Source organism: Gobio gobio, assembly GCF_949357685.1.
Source record: "Gobio gobio genome assembly, chromosome: 11".
Classification (NCBI taxonomy): domain Eukaryota; kingdom Metazoa; phylum Chordata; class Actinopteri; order Cypriniformes; family Gobionidae; genus Gobio; species Gobio gobio.
Genome location: NC_137104.1, coordinates 49,953,508 through 49,972,572, shown reverse-complemented (window position 1 = coordinate 49,972,572; position 19,065 = coordinate 49,953,508). Strand labels below are relative to the sequence as shown.

Here is a 19,065-nt window from a genome sequence, read left to right as displayed (position 1 = left end):
TAGGTGGCCCGGAGAGCCAGGTCTGTGGTGCGGCGCACCTCAGCAACCTCAGGGGACAGCCCTGCCCCCTGGTCGAGATCCCCCAGCAGATTCGCCTGTTACGCCTGCAACACCGCCATCGTGTACAGGGCAGCACCAGCCTGACCGCCGTTCGACGCAGTGCGAGTTCCCTTCGAAAGGGAACAACGTTTATGCAAAAGTTAATTTCAGATTCTGTTGCTGATTTGAAATATGTTATTTAAATGTGAGTTCGACAAGCAGTTTTTGAGATTTCAGGATTCCCCTATTCAAATATAAAAGACTTTGTCTTGGATGCAATGGATACTTGGATACTTCAACATGTTCTGATAATCGGTAGGCTATATAACGATCTTAATTTATTTTCTTAATATTTCTCTTGTGGTCCATACATAGTGAAAAAAATTAGAATAGAAATAGGCCTATTTCGTGTTAAACAAGTTTTTTTTTTTTTATGAGGAGTATACTAATCTAACTTATTTTATTATCATCGCAACGCGTCGGTTATGCAGTGATGCACTATGAAATTAATGATGCCACACCTGATAGCTTTATGATGAACAGATTTTTTTTAGGCTTTTATTCACATATAAACATTGATCAGCAAACATAAACAGAAGCTCAACCGAACTTGCTTTGATGCTTCATTGGTTCTGGTGGAAGCTCAAGCGTTTGATGTTTATAATAAGATTTTACAGGTCGAGATGGGAGAAAAAATGCCATGAAATTTTGAAACAAATATTTATGAAATTTTTTTTATTGAAAAATACTTAAAGGTTTTAAAATCTGAAAAACAAAAAAATATCAGCACATGCTAAATGTTTTCAGATTTAATTATTAAGATCATTACTTTCATCTCCTGTTTCATATTGGGCTGTAAATTCATTTATTGTATCTGACAGGTGTGATGATCAGAGGAGTTGAGTTTTTACCTCCATTATTCGTGCACGGGCAAAAATATGGATAGAGTTTCCTAGTAAAAGACTGAGCAGTGAAAGAGTAGATATGAGAGCTGGACTCCACATCATAAAAGGAGACCAGACCCTCCTCATAATCCACAAACACACCGACCCGCTGCGGCTTCACTCTCAGAGACAGAGAGACAGAGGAATCAGCACGGGCCCAATATTGATTCTCATTCCTCAGACTCACAGTCCAGAATCCATCACTTGGTCTCAGTATGAACTCTCCCTTCCTATCAATGGATTCTCTGGTCACTCCTAAAGTCCATTTAGTCTTTCCCTTCACCTGCACCTCAAAATAAAATCTCCCTGAGGAGAATCCCTCCTTTCCCAGGACAATTGCATATCTATCAAATCTCTGTGGTTTGTCTGGGAGTTTCTGTCTAATGTCTCCATGTCTCACTTGTTTTCCATCATCAGACAGGATGAGATGAGGATAAGCTGTATCAGGATCCAGAGTCACATCCACTGAGAAAACAGAGAATATGAATCATAACTCAATACACACATTCTGAGATGATGTTTGTAACATGTAATCAGTGTAATCACACACGGTCAGTGATGAAGCTGTGAGTGTATGAATGTAATCTAGTGTAGAACACACACACACACACACACACACACACACACACACACACACACACACACACACACACACACACACACACACACACACACACACACACACACACACACACACACACACACACACACACACACACACTGTACCTGCATACTGCTGCATCCTCTTCAGATCTGTAGACACATGACAATAAAACATCATCAGATATTTGACATGTTTATGTGTGGAATTATAGACAAGATTTAAGGTTATGGTTCAGGTCATACTTAGAAGGGAGAGGTTATTATGTGAGTATAGGTGACCATAAGTCTGAGTGGACATCCATGACATGCGGAGTCCCACAAGGGTCAATTCTTGCACCACTCCTATTCAACCTGTATATGCTGCCACTCAGCCAAATAATGAAAAATAACAAAATGGCTTACCACAGCTATGCTGACGACACCCAGATCTACTTAGCCCTATCACCAAATGACTACAGCCCCATTGACTCTCTATGTAAATGCATTGATGAAGTTAACAGTTGGATGTGCCAAAACTTTCTTCAGTTAAACAAAGACAAAACTGAAATCATTACATTTGGAAACAAAGATGAAATTCTCAAGGTGAACGCATATCTTGAAGCTAAAGGTCTAATAACAAAATATCAAGTCAGGAATCTGGGTGTGATTTTGGAGTCAGACCTGAGTTTCAGTAGTCATATCAAAGCAATAACTAAATCAGCTTACTATCATCTAAAAAATATTGCAAGAATTAGATGCTTTGTTTTCAGGCAAAACTAAGAGAAACTCGTTCATGCTTTTATCACCAGCAGGGTGGACTATTGTAATGGTCTTCTCACTGGGCTTCCCATAAAGACCATTAGACAGCTGCAGCTCATACAGAACGCTGCTGCCAGGATCCTGAGCAGAACCAGAAAATATGACCATATCACACCAGTCCTCAGGTCTTTACACTGGCTTCCAGTTACATTTAGGATCGATTTTAAAGTGCTGTTACTTGTATATAAATCACTCAATGACATAGGACCTAAATACATTGCAGATATGCTGATTAAATAAAAACCCAACAGATCACTCAGATCATCAGGATCAAGTCAATTAGAAATACCAAGGGTTCACTCAAAGTAAGGAGAGTCTGCTTTTAGCTATTGTGTCAGCCGTAGCTGGAACCAGCTTCCTGAACAGATCAGATGTGCTCCGACAGTAGCCACTTTCAAATCCAGACTCAAAACACATCTGTTCAGCTGTGCATTTACTGAATGAGCTGTGCCACTGTACGTCCGACTGATTGCACCTTATCTTATGCATTTACTGAATGAGCTCTGTGCTTTGTCCGAACTGCTTGCACTTTAATTATGTTTCAATTTAACCCTGTTTTATTTTAAGTTTTAATTATACTTTTTATTTTTTATTATTTTTTATTTTGTTCTTTATTTTTTACTTCTTTTAATTCCTATTATTACTGTTGAATTACAACTTTGAATTGCCTCTATGAAATGTGCTATACAAATAAACTTGCCTTACCTTATATTTAAAGAGTTGAGCTCAATATCATGTTTTATCTGATCAATGTGTGTGTCTCTGCTGATATTCAGAGAATCAAACAGAAACTATTGCTTTGAGCTTCAGCTCTTAATATTCCTACTTTTCACAAACAGATTTAACTTTACAAATGTTTGGTGAAATGTTTTATTAAGTTATTTTTGTGTCTGATGTTATTCAGCTCATTTGAGGAGTGGATTAGTGTTGTGGTTATTCAGCAAATATAAATCTATAAATATTAAACTTAAATAATCTTAAAATTAAAGCTATTTGAGCAACAGGTCAGAAATTCTCCTCTAAAGAAGAACAAATGTGCATCTTAAACGCTTGATGTCTATCAGTTTGATTTTCTTATGTTGAAATGATTTTTATCTAAAACATATTCACAAAACATAGGTGAGAGAGATGGAAAGACCAGCAGAAAATTAATGTTTCTCTCTGTAGTGTCTCTTAAATGTGTTTGCTGTACTAAAGTCTCGTGGTTGTAGTGACAGGGATGAAGCTTCTAGTACAATCATTGATACTTTATTATAGAACATGAATTTACTGCATGTTTTCTGAGATTAAGCTGAATATGACCTGCTCTCTTCAAGAAGAACTGAGAGCTGATGATGATGAGACACAAACACATGATCCCATACTTCTCTTATTTCAGCTTGAACACACTCATTCTTCATTACTCAGTGTTAGGGAAACACAACACAATTAACACGAGTTATGTAATCAGATTACTTTTTTCAAGTAACTACCTTTAAATTATACAACATATCTGAGTTACTTTTTCAAATAACTAACACAAGTCACTTTGTTTTCCAATGTATTGACTGACAGCTCTCCTGTCCACATGTTGAGAGAATCGTGAGTAATGCTGCCTTCAAATGCTATCGGAAGTGTGATCATTCCCACGCTTTGTTGTCGGAATGAACAGGAATCATGGAGGACACCAGGTTTAATCTTGCCTATTGGGAAAATCTTATTAAAACAAAAATAATGTCCCATGCACTGACAACCATATAAACATTTAAGATGCCAGATTCTGTAATTTCGGTCAAATGCAGGCTATTTTTGCTGTGTATAAAATGATACAATACGCTTCAAATTATTACTCGTATATATAAATATGTGCTAAATTAATGACAAGACAAGACGATTAAGCTGTTTTGGGGAGAGAAAATAAACTAATAAATCATACCTAACACAGTAGTAGTTCTCCCTGCCACCGTGTTTAAAGTTTATGGTACGACCATCTCTGGAATTTGGGTATACATTTTTTTTCAGAATTTCCCAGTGGTAAAAACGACATCAGAGGGCGTTCATGTGCAATTTTTACCTCAGAAACGTGTATTTACAATAATTCCGAGAGCACATGAAGGCAGCATAAGTGCAGAGGCGTTGTGTGTGGTTGATGGTTATGATGATGGTTATTGTAATTCTAGAATGGTTGATTATTCCTCAAAATGAATAAAAATAGTGAAATGCAAACTCAGAATATCACACAAACCTGCATAAATTAAATAAGTTAAATAAGTGAGGAATTTAATTTCACTTTATAAGCATATCTATTTGCTGCTGATCTTCGATCCATTTCAACCATACAAAGCAACATTACTTTAGATTAACATCACATTTTTTTGTTGTTATTATTGTTGAATTAAAGTCTTGAATTTTCTTCTTCTGCGTCCGCAGCACTGCTGAAAGGTTAGTTTGAGCTTCTACTGTACAGACGAGAATCTGCATTTCCTTCAGCCTGAGGATTATTATTTAATTTTGTTGTGAAAAGGCCTTTGCATTTGGCAAAATTAGAACTTCTGTTCCCTTTCAGTCGGTCACTACGACGTACGTCAGTATTGGCGACGAATTGGGATCATTTTAGAGAGCCCCTATCAGCTTCGAGATTTAGAGAACAGGCCAATGGGCCATTTGCATCTCATTTGCATCTCGCGCTCCGCCCGCGCCGCGGGTATAAACAGGAAGCGAGAGCATCGCACTGACGTCATTCACTTCGGAGCCGAACGGCGTTGATGAAGCAAGCCTGCTTTTCTAAAAGAAAGCCTATCTGCTAGAGAGATGCTCCAGAGAACGAGAAGGACGCTCTGTGTTGGCGAAAAGGCACAATCAGCGCGACCGCATGTTCACCGCTGCATCAGCATAACAAACTGCTGTTCTCACAGCAACTGTCGGTTTTGGTGAGGGCGTTTGTTTCAGTGAGTGAAAACACAGGACTGCACTTACCACCTGTGTGTTGCCGCGGTCTTCCCCTGGGTGCCTCAGCACTGTTTAAAGAGCGTTTCCTCACAAAAGAGCAACATGGGTGCGACACTGCGTCTTTTTCAAGACGTCATTCCACTCGTGCGTTTCTGGATGCGGTTGTTTCCTGTCCTGACGGCCACGATCCCTCTCGCATAAACATGTTGAGACTGTGTTGTGGGTGATCCGTGTTCTCTCAGGGGAACGGGATCACGTCGACGCGCTGGTCATCTCACCTTCCGCGTGAGGGTTTGAGTGTTTGAGTGTTCAGCGTGCCGTGTGCCGTCTGGGTGCCGGGTGACAGCGCGGGTTGCCACGGCAGCTCAGCGCGCGTCACTCGGCACCTATGCATGTTGAGACTGTGTTTATGGGTGGTCTATGCTCTCTAATGAGAGCATAGACACGTCGGCGCGCTGTTCGTCTTGTCTTTTTCATAAGGGCTTGAGTGTTCAGCGCGCCGTGTGCCGCCTCACGGCCACGCCCACGCCCACTGTCTCACATGTCTGCTGGTAGCTTACAGATGGGATTGCTGGTCCTTAAAAAAGGGACCTAGCATTTCGTTTGGGGCTCTAGCAGAGGACAGATGTCAATCGCTGCATCGGAGAGAGGGCTGTTATGTGTTGAAAATGAAGATGATGCTGAGATTCCCACTATAATAGTGGGCGCTCGTGCTGAATCCGATTCATACTCGACAGCCATGCTTTCCCAGGTGGCTGAGGCATAGTGCAACGCATAAATCGCCTTGCCTGCCCCTTGCCTTTCCCGGATGTGCGTTGGAAGGCTTTTGCATTGTGGAACTATTGGTGCCAAAATATGGAACACCAATAGGGCCATAATCTGTATAAAGGTTTCCTCTCTCACACTACCCTCATCGGTGGGGTGGCAGTGCCACTGGCAAGCCACCTCCGCCCTGCTTAGGGCACGAGGGTAGTTCTCAGCCGAGGTTGAGCTGCGCACAGCGCTGGCCCTTGGCTAGACGATGTCCACCCTGGTCCAGAAACACCATTGACCCGGATTTGGTTCGGAACTGTTCTTCCCCCGGAGGAGGGCCGGGTGGAAAACCATTAGTAATTCTGTTCCGCCACTGGGGTTAAAAACAGCCAGTGGTACCCAAAAATATATATGGATAAAAAAATAAAAAAAAAGAGCAGTTCCAATATCTCTGGGTCTCGGGAGTTCAGGAATGGCAGCTTGACACTACAAGCCTCACCGCCCTCATTCCCCTCCCCACAAAAGGGCAAGAATGGCAGTGTGTGACGCTACAAGCCTCGCCACTCTCATTCCCCTCTTCTCAGCGGTGTGTGGACGACACTGTGCGCGATGCTATGCCTAGCCGCTCTTGTTCCCCGCTGAGGAAGGAGGTGAGGCAGACCGTGTGCAACGCCACAAAGCCTTGCCACGCTCAGCCCCTCCTTCATTTGGAGAGCGCGCTTGGCGGTGTACAACGCTCCCATGCCTTGTCAGCCTCTGGTGCCTCTCCAAATCGCCAGCAGGGGGTGCACGGGTACTCGCACACCCCTCAGTGGATGCAGGTCGTGTGTCAGACCCAGACCTCTACACGGACCAGGTCCCTGCATTCCGCCTCGCTGCCCTGTTGTGGGTATGTCTGTGGTACCGATGACCCCGCTTGTTCGGTCTCTGGGGGCCTGGCTAGCGCTCCCCAGCCCGTCTCGCTGGGTCATCTGTACCATCAGACTCGGCTTGCGATTCAGTTCGCCTGGCGTCCGCCCAAGTTCGGGGGCGTTCACTTCACGTCTGTTGCGTGGGTGGATGCCCCCGTGCTTCAGGCGGAGATCGCTGTCCTACTGGCGAAGGACGCGATAATGCCGGTCCCTCCAGCCGATATGAAGTCCGGGTTCTACAGCCCGTACTTCATTGTACCCAAGAAAGGCGGCGGGTTACGGCCAATCTTGGACCTGCCTTACTTGAACCGCTCCCTCCACAGGATGCCGTTCAGAATGTTAACGCAGAAACGCATCTTCAGGTGCGTCCGTCCCCAGGATTGGTTTGCAGCGATCGACCTGAAGGATGCGTACTTTCATGTCTCGATTCTCCCTTGACACAGACCGTTTCTACGCTTTGCTTTCGACGGACGGGCATGTCAGTACAAAGTCCTGCCCTTCGGGCTGTCCTTGTCGCCCTGTGACTTCACGAAAGTCGCGGAGGCGGCCATTGCTCCTATGAGAAAGCGTGGTGTTCGTCTCCTCAACTATCTCGACGACTGGCTGATTCTTGCCCAGTCGCGGGAGCAGTTGTGCGAACACAGGGACATGGTGCTTCGGCACCTCAGCCGGTTGGGTCTTCGGGTCAACTGGGAGAAGAGCAAACTCTGTCCCATTCAGAGGATCTCTTTTCTCGGGATGGAGATCGACTCAGTCGCCATGACAGCGTGCCTCACCGAGGAGTGCGTCCAGTCGGTGTGGAGCTGCTTGAATATGTTCAAACGCAGTACAGCGTACTGAAACAATTTCAGAGGCTCCTGGGGCATATGGCAGCAGCAGCCGCAGTAACGCCGCTAGGGCTGCTCCATATGAGACCGCTTCTACACTGGCTACACGACCGAGTCCCGAGATGGGCGTGGCACAGCGGGTCCCTCCGTGTCCAAGTGACGCCGAGATGCCGCCAAACCTTCAGCCCGTGGTCGGACCCTTCATTTCTACGGGCAGGAGTGCCTCTAGAACAAGTGTCCAGGCATTCGGTTGTCTCCACGGATGCCTCATCCACGGGCTGGGGTGCCACATACAACGGGCTTGCAGTATCGGGTCTGTGGACGGGGCCCCAACTGCAATGGCATATCAATTGCCTGGAGTTGCTGGCAGTTCGTCTTGCTCTCAGCCGCCTCAAAGGGTCGCTCAAAGACAAGCACGTTCTGATCCGGATGGACAGCACTGCGGCCATTGCGTACATAATCAAACAGGGTGGTCTACGCTCCCGCCGCATGTCCCAACTCGCCTGCCATCTCCTTCTGTGGAGTCCGAAGCATCTGAGGTCCCTTCGTGCCATCCACATTCCGGGCCCGCTCAATCGTGCGGCCGACGAGCTGTCACGGTTGCCCGTGCTGCCCGGGGAGTGGAGACTCCCCCCCTAGGTGGTCCAGCTGATTTGGAGTCGCTTGGGGCCACACAGATCGATCTGTTTGCCGCCCCGACACGACCCACGGCACACAGCTGGCCCCGGGGCCTACGCAAATATGCGTTCCCCCCCAGTGAGCCTTCTTGCACAGACACGGTGCAAGGTCAGGGAGGACGAGGAGCAGCTCCTCTTGGTAGCTCCGTACTGGGACTAACAGGACTTGGTTCCCGGAACTAGTGCTCCTCACGACAGCACCTCCTTGGCCCATTCCTCTGAGGAAGGACCTCCTGACTCAGAGACGCGGCACCCTGTGGCACCCGCGTCCGGACCTCTGGAAACTCCATGTCTGGTCCCTGGACGGGATGCGGAGGTTCTAGGTGACCTACCGCAAGCGGTGGCTGACACCATCACTTCCGCCAGAGCCCCCTCTACGAGACGGCTATATGCGTTGAAGTGGAACCTGTTCGTCGACTGGTGCTCTTCTCACCGAGAAGACCCCCGAAAGTGTTCGGTCAGATCTGTGCTCTCTTTTCTTCAAGACGGGTTGGAGTGAAAGCTGTCTCCCTCCACCCTCAAGGTGTATGTTGCCGCTATAGCCGCAATCATGACCTGGTTAATGGTGAGTCCTTAGGCAAGCACGATCTGATTGTCAGGTTCCTGGGGGGGGCGAGGAGATTAAATCCACCTCGTCCTCCCTTTATACCCTCTTGGGACTTGACTCTGGTGCAGACCGCACTTCAGAGGGCGCCCTTTGAGCCTTTACAGTCAGCGGAGCTTAAGATCTTGTCTCTAAAGACAATACTCCTGATTGCATTGGCCTCAGTTAAGAGGGTAGGGGACCTGCAGGCATTTTCGGTCGACGAATCGTGCCTGGGATTCGGGCCAGGTGACTCTCAGGTAACCCTGAGACCCCGGCCTGGATATGTGCCCCTTCCGGGACCAAGTGGTGAGCCTGCAAGCACTGCCTTCGGAGGAGGCAGACCCAGCCCTGGCTTTTCTCTGTCTAGTTCGCGCCCTGCGCATCTATGTTGACAGAACGCAAAGCTTTAGGACCTCAGAGCAGCTCTTCGTCTGTTATGGAGGACAGCAGAAGGGAAAGGCTGTCTCCAAGCTGAGGATGGCCCACTGGATAGTGGATGCCATCGTCTTGGCTTATGAAGCCCAAGACGTGCCCTGCCCGCTCGGGTTAAGAGCCCACTCCACTAGGGGTGTTGCTTCTTCCTGGGCGCGGGCTCGTGGCGCCTCACTGACAGATATTTGTAGAGCTGCGGGCTGGGCGACACCTAACACGTTCGTTAGGTTTTATAGCCTACGTGTAGAACCGGTGGCTTCTCGTGTGCTCGCTTCCCATAGTCAGCTTCAGTGAAGTGCCCGTTCTAAGTGTCGGCTTGCTGCGCCATTCCCTTCCCCATGGAACGGATACGTGCGCTTATTTTCTCCAGTCGAGTTCCCCAGGATTGGCGAACCCTGTTGAGTCCTCCGCACCCCTCGGCAGTCGGATGTGGCGGAGCGTCCGACACCAGGTCTGGCACTTGTATGCATTGGTGGAACTTGTATCGGACTGGGGTCCATATGTCGTGACCCCTACGGCGGTCCCATACGTGTATTCTCCACGGTACAGCTCCCTACGGCGAGCTCATGTCTTTCCCTTGGCAGAGTTCCTCTGCCGTCTCAGTTCGGTGTCGTCCCCCGCCTGTATAGGCCGGGGCCACCTCTGGTACTTCCGTATGTTGTGCTGCCCACAGCCAGCCCATACGTGTTCTTTCCACATGGTAACTCCCTCCGGGCATGATATGGCTCCCGCAGCGTCCTTCGGGCACGCTTTCCCATCGTTATCCAATAAGTCTGCTGAATGGGTCTTGCGGAACAGTAGTGTGACTCTCCCTGCGTGAATGTCCCCGCCCGCATCAGAACGGGGTCTGAGGGGCTATCGCTGGGCGCTGGAAGTGGTAGTAACTGTGGCATTTCCATAGGGATCCCAATTCGTCGGTAATACCGACTTACGTCGTAGTGACCGACTGAAAGGGAACGTCTCGGTTACGTATGGTAACCCTTGTTCCCTGAAGGAGGGAACGGAGACGTACGTCCCGTCGCCACAGTCTCTTACCATCACTGCATGGCCGAGTCACTAGTTCGGCTCCTCAGTGAAAAACGTCAGTGCGATGCTCTCGCTTCCTGTTTATACCCGTGGCGCGGGGCGGAGCGCGAGATGCAAATCTCGCACGCCAATGGCCCATTGGCCTGTTCTCTAAATCTCGAAGCTGATAGGGGCTCTCTAAAGTGATCCCAATTCGTCGGTAATACAGACGTCCGTCTCCGTTCCCTCCTTCAGGGAAAGAGGGTTACCATACGTAACCGAGACGTTTTTTTTAAATTAAAAAACAAAGCAAGTAAATATAATGCAAAAGTAAATTAACTCATTAATAACGCAATATTATAAAACATTACTTTTAAAAGCAACTTTCCCCAACACTGCTGATGTTTAAAGATAATGAATATATGTATCTGTATAGTGTATTTGATATTGTCGTACCGGTTTGTGTGAGTTTCTCCTGTAGAGTGTCCTGCAGTTGAGTCAGAGCTCTCCTCAGAGTCTCCAGACTCTCATCAGTCTTCATACTGATCTCAGGCCAGTTCCTGGTGTTTCTAGAGCTGCACAGGGATGAGTAAATCTACAGCAAGAGAGAGGAAAAATCCTTCAGCATGGGGAGTGTTATGGTGTCATATACTGCATTATCATTGATCAGAGAGATGTTGACTGACCTGTAGTTGGTGGAGGTGATCTTCAGTGTGTGAGAGCTGCTCCAGCTCAGTGTTTCTCATCTTTAGCTCAATGATCTCCTGCTCCAGCTCTTCAATGAGCTCTTCCTCCTGTTTCTCTGCTGCTTTCTGCTGCTCCTCCATCATCTCCAGCAGTTCAGTCTGACATCTCTCAATGGAGCGGATGAGATCAGTGAAGAGCTCAACACGGGCTGCTTTCTCCTCCTCTGTGTTTCTCTGCTCAACCAGGACAATCAACCAATGATTAGTGGAGTTTGATAAGACAAGAATCAGTGTTACTATTGCTCATACTTCAGTGTTTTTAGGTGGTTTTCAAAAGATATAAAATAAGTACACTGAAAAAAAAAGATTTGTTGAATTTACAAAAAAAATTTATCGTAAGTGGTCACAATCAATTGATTTTATCTCTATTTAAACAAAAACACATGCAATTCCCATAAAACCAATTCATTTTTTTTTAATTAAAATCAAAAAACTAAATTTAAATTATTTAAACGAGCACAAAATAATTATGCATAATTTAATTGGTCTATAATAATTTTTTTCAGTGTATCTGATCCAGAGATCAGACTCCAGAGTGTGTTTGTGAAGTTTTAGATAAAAAATACCCCACAAATAATTTATTATAGCATGTTAAAATTGTCACTTTTTGAGAGTAAGCCACGGTCCCGTTCCCCCTTAATTATGGTAATATGTAGAGGAAGTAGAGAAATTAAGGGAAGAAATGGGGTGACAGAGAGATGCCGGAAGAATTGTTGCTGGGACGGTGCAATGACTGCTGTTATATAGAGGGTATGCACTGAGGTCACTTTCCTGCCGGAACACGCCCCCTCAGCCGGGACTGAGTGGCAGAAGAGCTGCTGCATGACTGGAGTTAATATGGGAAAATGCAAATAAAAATAGTTATCAGTTTAGGTTGGACTCGATATAGTGTTCCTTACAACCAGGGATGTGCAGTATTTCAGATACTTGTATTTAATACTATTTTGTATTTTAAAGCCTTTGGAAAAAAATCTAATGTAATTTGTATTTAAATACATTTAAGATGAGTATTTTTGTGTTTTCAAAATACGGAGGCATGTCTGGTCTGAACTAGTTGATGCATGAAAATAGCTCCTGATAAAGAGGTTGGGTGCATCTCAATCAGCTCCCTAGTTCAGTAGTCGGGGCACTTATCAGCGGGTCAGCCCATTGACTCATGTCCTGATCTGTGCCCTGACTACTGAACTAGGGAGCTGATTGAGATGCACCCAACCTCTTTATCAGGAGCTGTTTTCATGCATCAACTAGTTCAGACCAGACACGCCTCTCCCCCCAAACCCCAACATTCATGCACGTGAGTTCAACCCAGCCTTGGATCGGCAACTTTTATGGAATAATAATGTCATGGTCAATTCTACTTGTTGATTAAAGTAGCTTGTCAAATGTGTTTGAAGCATTAATGTTACTGCATGTTAGGGATGGGTGATATCATATGACAATACATATCGTAGATTCGTAGTAATGATAAAAATTGTGAATCTATGAAACTTTTTCTAAATCGTTTACATAGATAGGCCTATCGGGGTAACCAAATATATCTGTGCAGCTTTTAGTGGACAGGAAAAAGAAGTAAGGGCGAATTAGTTTTTTTAGGTGTGATGTGATTTGTGTTATTATAACTGCAGCGAAAGGAAATTCAAATTCACACTTGCACGTTGGCAGGCAGTTTTTTTTTGCACGCTGACAAAAAGGCCCTTTTTAGGCACCTTTGACTTAAAGGCCTTTTTAACGCGGCAAGCGGTGGAATCAGCACTCAGTTGCCGCTTTCTCTTTAGCTTTGTGCAGTTGAAGCCTTGTTTATACTTTCGCAATTTGCATGACTCTACGCTGCGAACCTGCTTACTGTGCACGCTCCTCAGTAAACCTACGAGGCTTTTATGCTTGACGTGCTCTCCGACAGAGGGCGACTCTGGGTAATTGTTCTCCAAACCGTCAAAAATGAGAGGAAGTAGTTTGCAGAATAATTTGTCAAACACTCGTTTGTGAATAAACGGATTTCTTCACATATAAACTGATTATGTTGTGAGCCATTTTGAGGATACGTGTTAAAGCTAATTTCACATGTATTTTGTGTATTTTCAAATACAAAATACTGTATTTGTATTTAAATACATTTTTCCATGGATATTGACACAAAGCCAGGAATCATGTTTTCCTGACACTTAAATGAGCCTGATTTCAAACATAAATACATAACTGTTTATCACTGTCAGTCATCACAATTTCGAGAGTAAATCCCGCATTTATAAGCGGATGGGCCTATTGAAGCGTGTATGTGGCCGCTTTTTAAGTTTTATTCAAATTTGCTATTCATTATTTGTTTATATTGCCTAGACAGCGCAGAAAAAGCACTCCCTTTATAATCACAAAAAGCTGTGTCAAGTCAACTTTATTTATATAGCGCTTTTAACAATGCAGATTGTTTCAAAGCAGCTTTACAGTGTTATACAGGAAAATAATGCAGCATAATTTTATTCAGCCGTCTAGCCATTCTGGAGAAAACGGTGATGTCATCAGTTCATTTCAATTATCACACAGTGACAGTGTGGGCTTTAGATCAGTAATTAGATCAGTAATTTAGTTTATATGGTTAATTTAGTTTAATAATTAGATTTATTTGGATATTTAGTTGAAAAATTTAGAAAAATGTAGTGTCCCCAACTGAGCACGCCAAGCCAGAGGCAACAGTTCAATGATTGCGATCTCACAAAGTTCTGTTATATTAATCAGTGAAGCTGACGACACAATGAATCTCTTATTTACATAATGTCTACACTTAGAGAGGATTAGCGCATGTGCAGAACTCAGCACTGGACAAAAACTGAGTGGATTCTAACTTTAACACCTGCGATTGGTCATTGTGTTCAAGAAATCAACAAACATGTCTGTGATTGGCTACATTACTCATCGAAGCGAATACACCCCCCCTCAGAACTTCATATAATGACATTATTTTAAACTCACTTTTCTGACTTCTGCTGAGTGTTTGACGTCTTGAATCTTCTTGATTCTGTCCTGGATCATCTGCTGCACGTCTTTCTGTGTCTTCATCAGTTGAGTCTATAGACACAGAACAACACAATATGTTTTCAAAACTGATTCATTTATATTAAAGAGCATCTGATTCGTCATGATAAGAGCCTTTAAATCAGTTTTGTCAGTAACTTCTACCTTCTTTTCTTCACTCTCCTCTTCTATAGAAACAGTGTTGTGGTACTTGTGATCTGCATCAGTGCAGGACAGACACACGATTGTCTGATCATCTCTACAGAACAGCTCCAGAGGTCTCTCATGTTTCTGACAGATATAGTCCTCCAGATTACTCACAGGATTGATCAGTTTGTGTTTCTTTAAACCTGCCACTCTCAAATGAGGATCCAGGTGAGTTTCACAGTAAGAGCTCTGACACACCAGACACGACTTCAGAGCTTTCAGCTTTCCTTCCTCACAGAAGTCACACACAACTTCAGTTTTTTTTAGAACTTCAAGTTCTAAACAAGTTTTCTCAGGATTTTTCTTTTTATAGTGATCAACAACTTCTCTGAGTGTGGTGTTAATCTTGAGATCAGGTCTGTGCTTGAATGTTTCTTTACAATATGGACAGTTGCAGGTCTGGCTGTTGTCCCAGCACTTATTCAGACAGGTCTTGCAGAAGTTGTGTCCACATGAAGTGGTGACTGGATCAGTGAACACGTCCAGACATATAGAGCACTGAAGCTCCTCCGTCAGTCGACCGCTGGAGGAAGACATCGCTGGAGAGAGAAATGAAGAAGAGAAATCACTACTAGTCTAAAGATTGGAGAAGTCTTGAAAAACACAGAATTCAAGTTTCTCATACAGAGACATTTTGATTGAAGCTTCTGTGTAAATTATTTAAATGATGATGATGATGATGATGATGATGATGATGATGATGATGATGATGAAGATGATTGTATTATACGGATGAATTAGAGCAGATAGAGAAGGGAAAAAAATCAACACGTTTAAAAAGAAACCCATGAATTTGGTTGAATGTAAAGAGCAACTTTAAAGAAATCAAACATGATTTCTCAAATATATAAGAGATCATGTATAAGCTGGTCATTACTGCAAAATCAACCCAGACAAGCTGATCAGGGCCTTAATGTGCAGTAGTACTGTATATTCCTCAACTGTACATTTTAAATATCACCATATGAGAAGAGTTAAAGCCATTCATGCACTAATTCATTCTTTTATGGATTATTGACTTATATGGAGGACAAGACTCAATACTGTGTCTCCTGGCTTTTCTTGCTTTTGTTGATGTTGGTGAAGATTCTGCCATTGTTATTTACCTCTTCAAGCCATTTCAAGAAATAATAAAAAAAAACATATTGTAGTCTTTGTAGCGGTCTAATCTTGTGCGCTTTCTTTCCCAAGTGCAGCTGCATATAACATTCCTGAGGTAAATAAAGTAAAATATCAAAAAATGACAACCCTCAGGTGCTTCTCAACATTTTTAATTGGTTTACATATTCATAAAATATAATATACGAATGTAACAGTTATTGCCATAACCATTCATAAATACTCTAGTTTAAATAATAACTATGAATATTCAAATGCAAATGTAAACTCCTCCATCGCAGAGCTGTTTAAAAACTCTTCCAACCAACGGCGCGCAATGACAGTTGGGTGATTTTCACTCTCTACTTCCTGTGAAGTGATGTATCGATGTTCCCTTCTTCCCTACGCCGTTCGCAGTACCCTTCGGACTGAACATGTTTGCTCCCTTTGGATTGGAATCTCACTTAAGATGGCGGAATACCCTCTGAAGTCCACTTCGCAGTCCACTTACGGTCGAATGGAACGCACCCCCTATATTAGCAGTCACACATTCCTGACCACAGATGTCTGACCTCTGTTAGGTTTAGTGTGTGTTGTGCCTGCCTGTTTGCCTGTCTAAAGAATATTATTATATAAAACTTCATCTGTCTGCCTGCATCCACCTGTGACAGAAGATCAGACCACCCAAAATGGATGATAGGACTAGAATTGGAGAGCCAATTTTTTTTCTTCCATTTATTAAGGACTTTTGTTGCCTTGCTATCACCAGTGCACTCGACAACGAGACCCTGAACACCTTGTTCTGGATTGGAGCAACCCTCTAGCATCCCACCGACCTCCCAGACACCACAGGACTGACCTGGAAAGAGACCCAGAGCCCATTTCACTACCAGCAACCACGAAGAAGTCACATGAGCGCCCTGCAATGCGTGAGCCAGAGCCCCAGGATAAGAGGACAGAGCTGGTCATTGTCCCGAAAGAAGTGGCGCAGCGTGGCTCTGACCAGGAGACTGAGCCTGTGACAGCAGCGGCCGAGGGAACAGAGATGGATGACTGGCTGATAGACTTCGAATGAGATTTATCAATTCCCACCCTATCCCACCCGGTATCTGAATCGTCCAGAACTCTAAAAACTGTGATTCATCAGTCTGTTCGGAGTTACAGCTCTTTTCATCACCACCACCACAGAGCTCAGCCAGTCCTCCAGCCCCATCGCTACTGGATGATTGCAGTCCTGCACCGTCTCTGGGGATGCCCTGCCAGGACGTCGAGCCATAGGTCATGCAACCACCAGTAGCACCTGTCCACTCTGCCTCCAGCCTCGGATCCCTTCAGTCTATTTTGGCCCATCGACCTGTCGGCTCCGTCTTGGCTCCTCCCACCTTCAGCTCAGCCAGAGACCCTAAGCCTATTAGCTCTTCCGGGTTCCCTCGTCCCACCAACTCCCCCTTGGTCAGTCGTCATACCACTTACGCTATGGACTTACGGGCCATACGCTGCACTCCATCCCTCTACCCCTTCGGCTGCAGTAGGTTCCTCCTTCCCGTCAGCATCGCCTCGGTCGCACCGTCACCGCTTCAGTCCTTGGGTACTATGGCTCCACCTACAACGCTCGCCGCCACAACATCACCTGGGTCTCCTGCACCAGTGATATCGTTCTGCCCCCTTGACCCTCGGTTTGTGCTATCGGATCCACATGCTCTGTCTCCGTTGGTCGTCCCCCAGATGCCGTCAGCCACCCACCATCTTGGCTCCCCCCCCCCTCTGCTCCGCTTTGGGCTGTCAGCACTGGTGAGCTCTGAGTCTGTGCCTTCAGACACCCTCTATCATCGCCGCCGGGGTCTCGTCGTCCATCTGCCACCATCCCTTTCACCTCACCCTCGTCCGCCTCCCAAACCTCCTCCACTGCTACCTCTACCATCCTTCAGTTGCGGCGTAAGGTTGCGCCTTTTCGAAGAGGGCGTATTGTCACAATCCCTAGCTCAGTCACCCACAACACTACACTACACTTCCCAGAATCCCTCCGGCTCACCACTTGCACCCATTCCTCAATCTCCTACACCTGCAAGTCATCACCCTTGTTAGCACTCAACAGCAGTTGGATACAGTTGAGTTAGGGAAAAAAAGATGGTGTCCATTTGCTGATCAGTGTGTAAATGTACTTGTTTTTACCAACATTTTTCACTTCTGATGTCCTTTCTAGCAAGACATTTCTACTGTAGTTATTAAATATTTGTTTAGTTCTCACCAAAGCTCTAGTTCTCTATTTTGCTGTTGATCATTAAACTGTTACACTCCCTTAGTCTAAAATGAGTTTTGTGAGGTGCCTTCATGCACAAACACTGTCTTACAAGTGATTGTCTGATAAGGCAGTAAGGCAACGAGTCAGCTGACTAGGTTTTTGGATGCAGCCCCATATCAGCAGTCACCATCCTAACACATTTGTCTGATCTCCATTGTTTAGTGTGTGTTGCTCCTCCCTGTTTGCCTGTCTAAAGTATATTATTAAAGACTATGAATGAAGTTCAACAACTGGTTTTGTGTGTCTGCCTGCAACCACCCATGACAGATAGTGAGAGAAACACAATCACTCCTCATACAGTGAGAGACTCATAAACTCACTGAACAATTTGAACTATGACCTTCTGTTTACATCAGAAACAGCACAAAGGTCACATACTTACCTACGAATAAATATATATCTCCTCAAAATAAACATGAATATTGTGTGACCAAGTGTAGCTTGTATGACTAAGTATAGTTTTAATCTTTAATGTAAATGTGATTTTCATCTGCAGTTTAGCAGGTTTGTCAAGTCTGTCTGCAGTTCATTTTACTTCCTGCTTCTTTAGTCTTTATGTAATGTGACAAAATCACAGAAAAACCAAACTTTCCTTTACAGCCAATCAAATTACTTACTTTTAATACAATTCTGATACCATTTCAGTGCAGTAGACAACTAAAGTAGTCGAGTATTTGACATGATTAAACCTGGTTCTGTTCAACTTATCCCAGTTTGACATAAACCCACTAAACCAGATCACTTCCATTAGAAACCTGTTCAGCTCAATATCTCATTACCTGTGAGGATCAGATGTGTCCACAAGACTCTTTGAGCAGATCAATACATATTCTGTTGTTTGAAGAGGTTGATCGTTTCAGTCGTCCATATTGTTGCTGCTCAAGTTAGTTTCACTTTGAATCTCAATCTGAATCTCTCTCTGAACTACAGTGATGTCAGAGCTCCTCCTGTATTCACACATTTACATTCGTCCCTGTATTCGGTGTGTTGGGTTCATGTGTGTCTGTTTGTGTTTAATCTCATTGTTTAATATATAGACTATACAAGTGGACCAAAGAAGAAATATTTGTATGAATTTCTAAATGTCTTTTGTGATCCACTGAAGAAAGTCCCTCAGGTTCAGAACGACATGATGAGTAAATGATGACAGAAAGCTGCTCTTCCTTTAAAACATCTTCAGTCTTTTCAATCATGACCCAATTG

The 19,065-nt window shown here is 44.6% G+C and overlaps 1 protein-coding gene across 1 annotated transcript; it reads right to left on the bottom strand.

The window, feature by feature from the left end:
* Positions 1 to 472: 472 nt before the first annotated feature.
* LOC307134273 (E3 ubiquitin-protein ligase TRIM39-like) lies at positions 473 to 18,766 on the bottom strand. Its single transcript, XM_079829879.1, has 7 exons — positions 18,642 to 18,766; positions 14,421 to 15,001; positions 14,214 to 14,309; positions 11,190 to 11,423; positions 10,960 to 11,098; positions 1,710 to 1,736; positions 473 to 1,448 (listed from the first exon to the last, which is right to left on the bottom strand). Exons 2-7 carry the CDS (start codon positions 14,997 to 14,999, stop codon positions 901 to 903), a joined length of 1,623 nt encoding a protein of 540 aa, XP_079686005.1. The 5' UTR covers positions 15,000 to 15,001; positions 18,642 to 18,766; the 3' UTR covers positions 473 to 900.
* Positions 18,767 to 19,065: the final 299 nt, after the last annotated feature.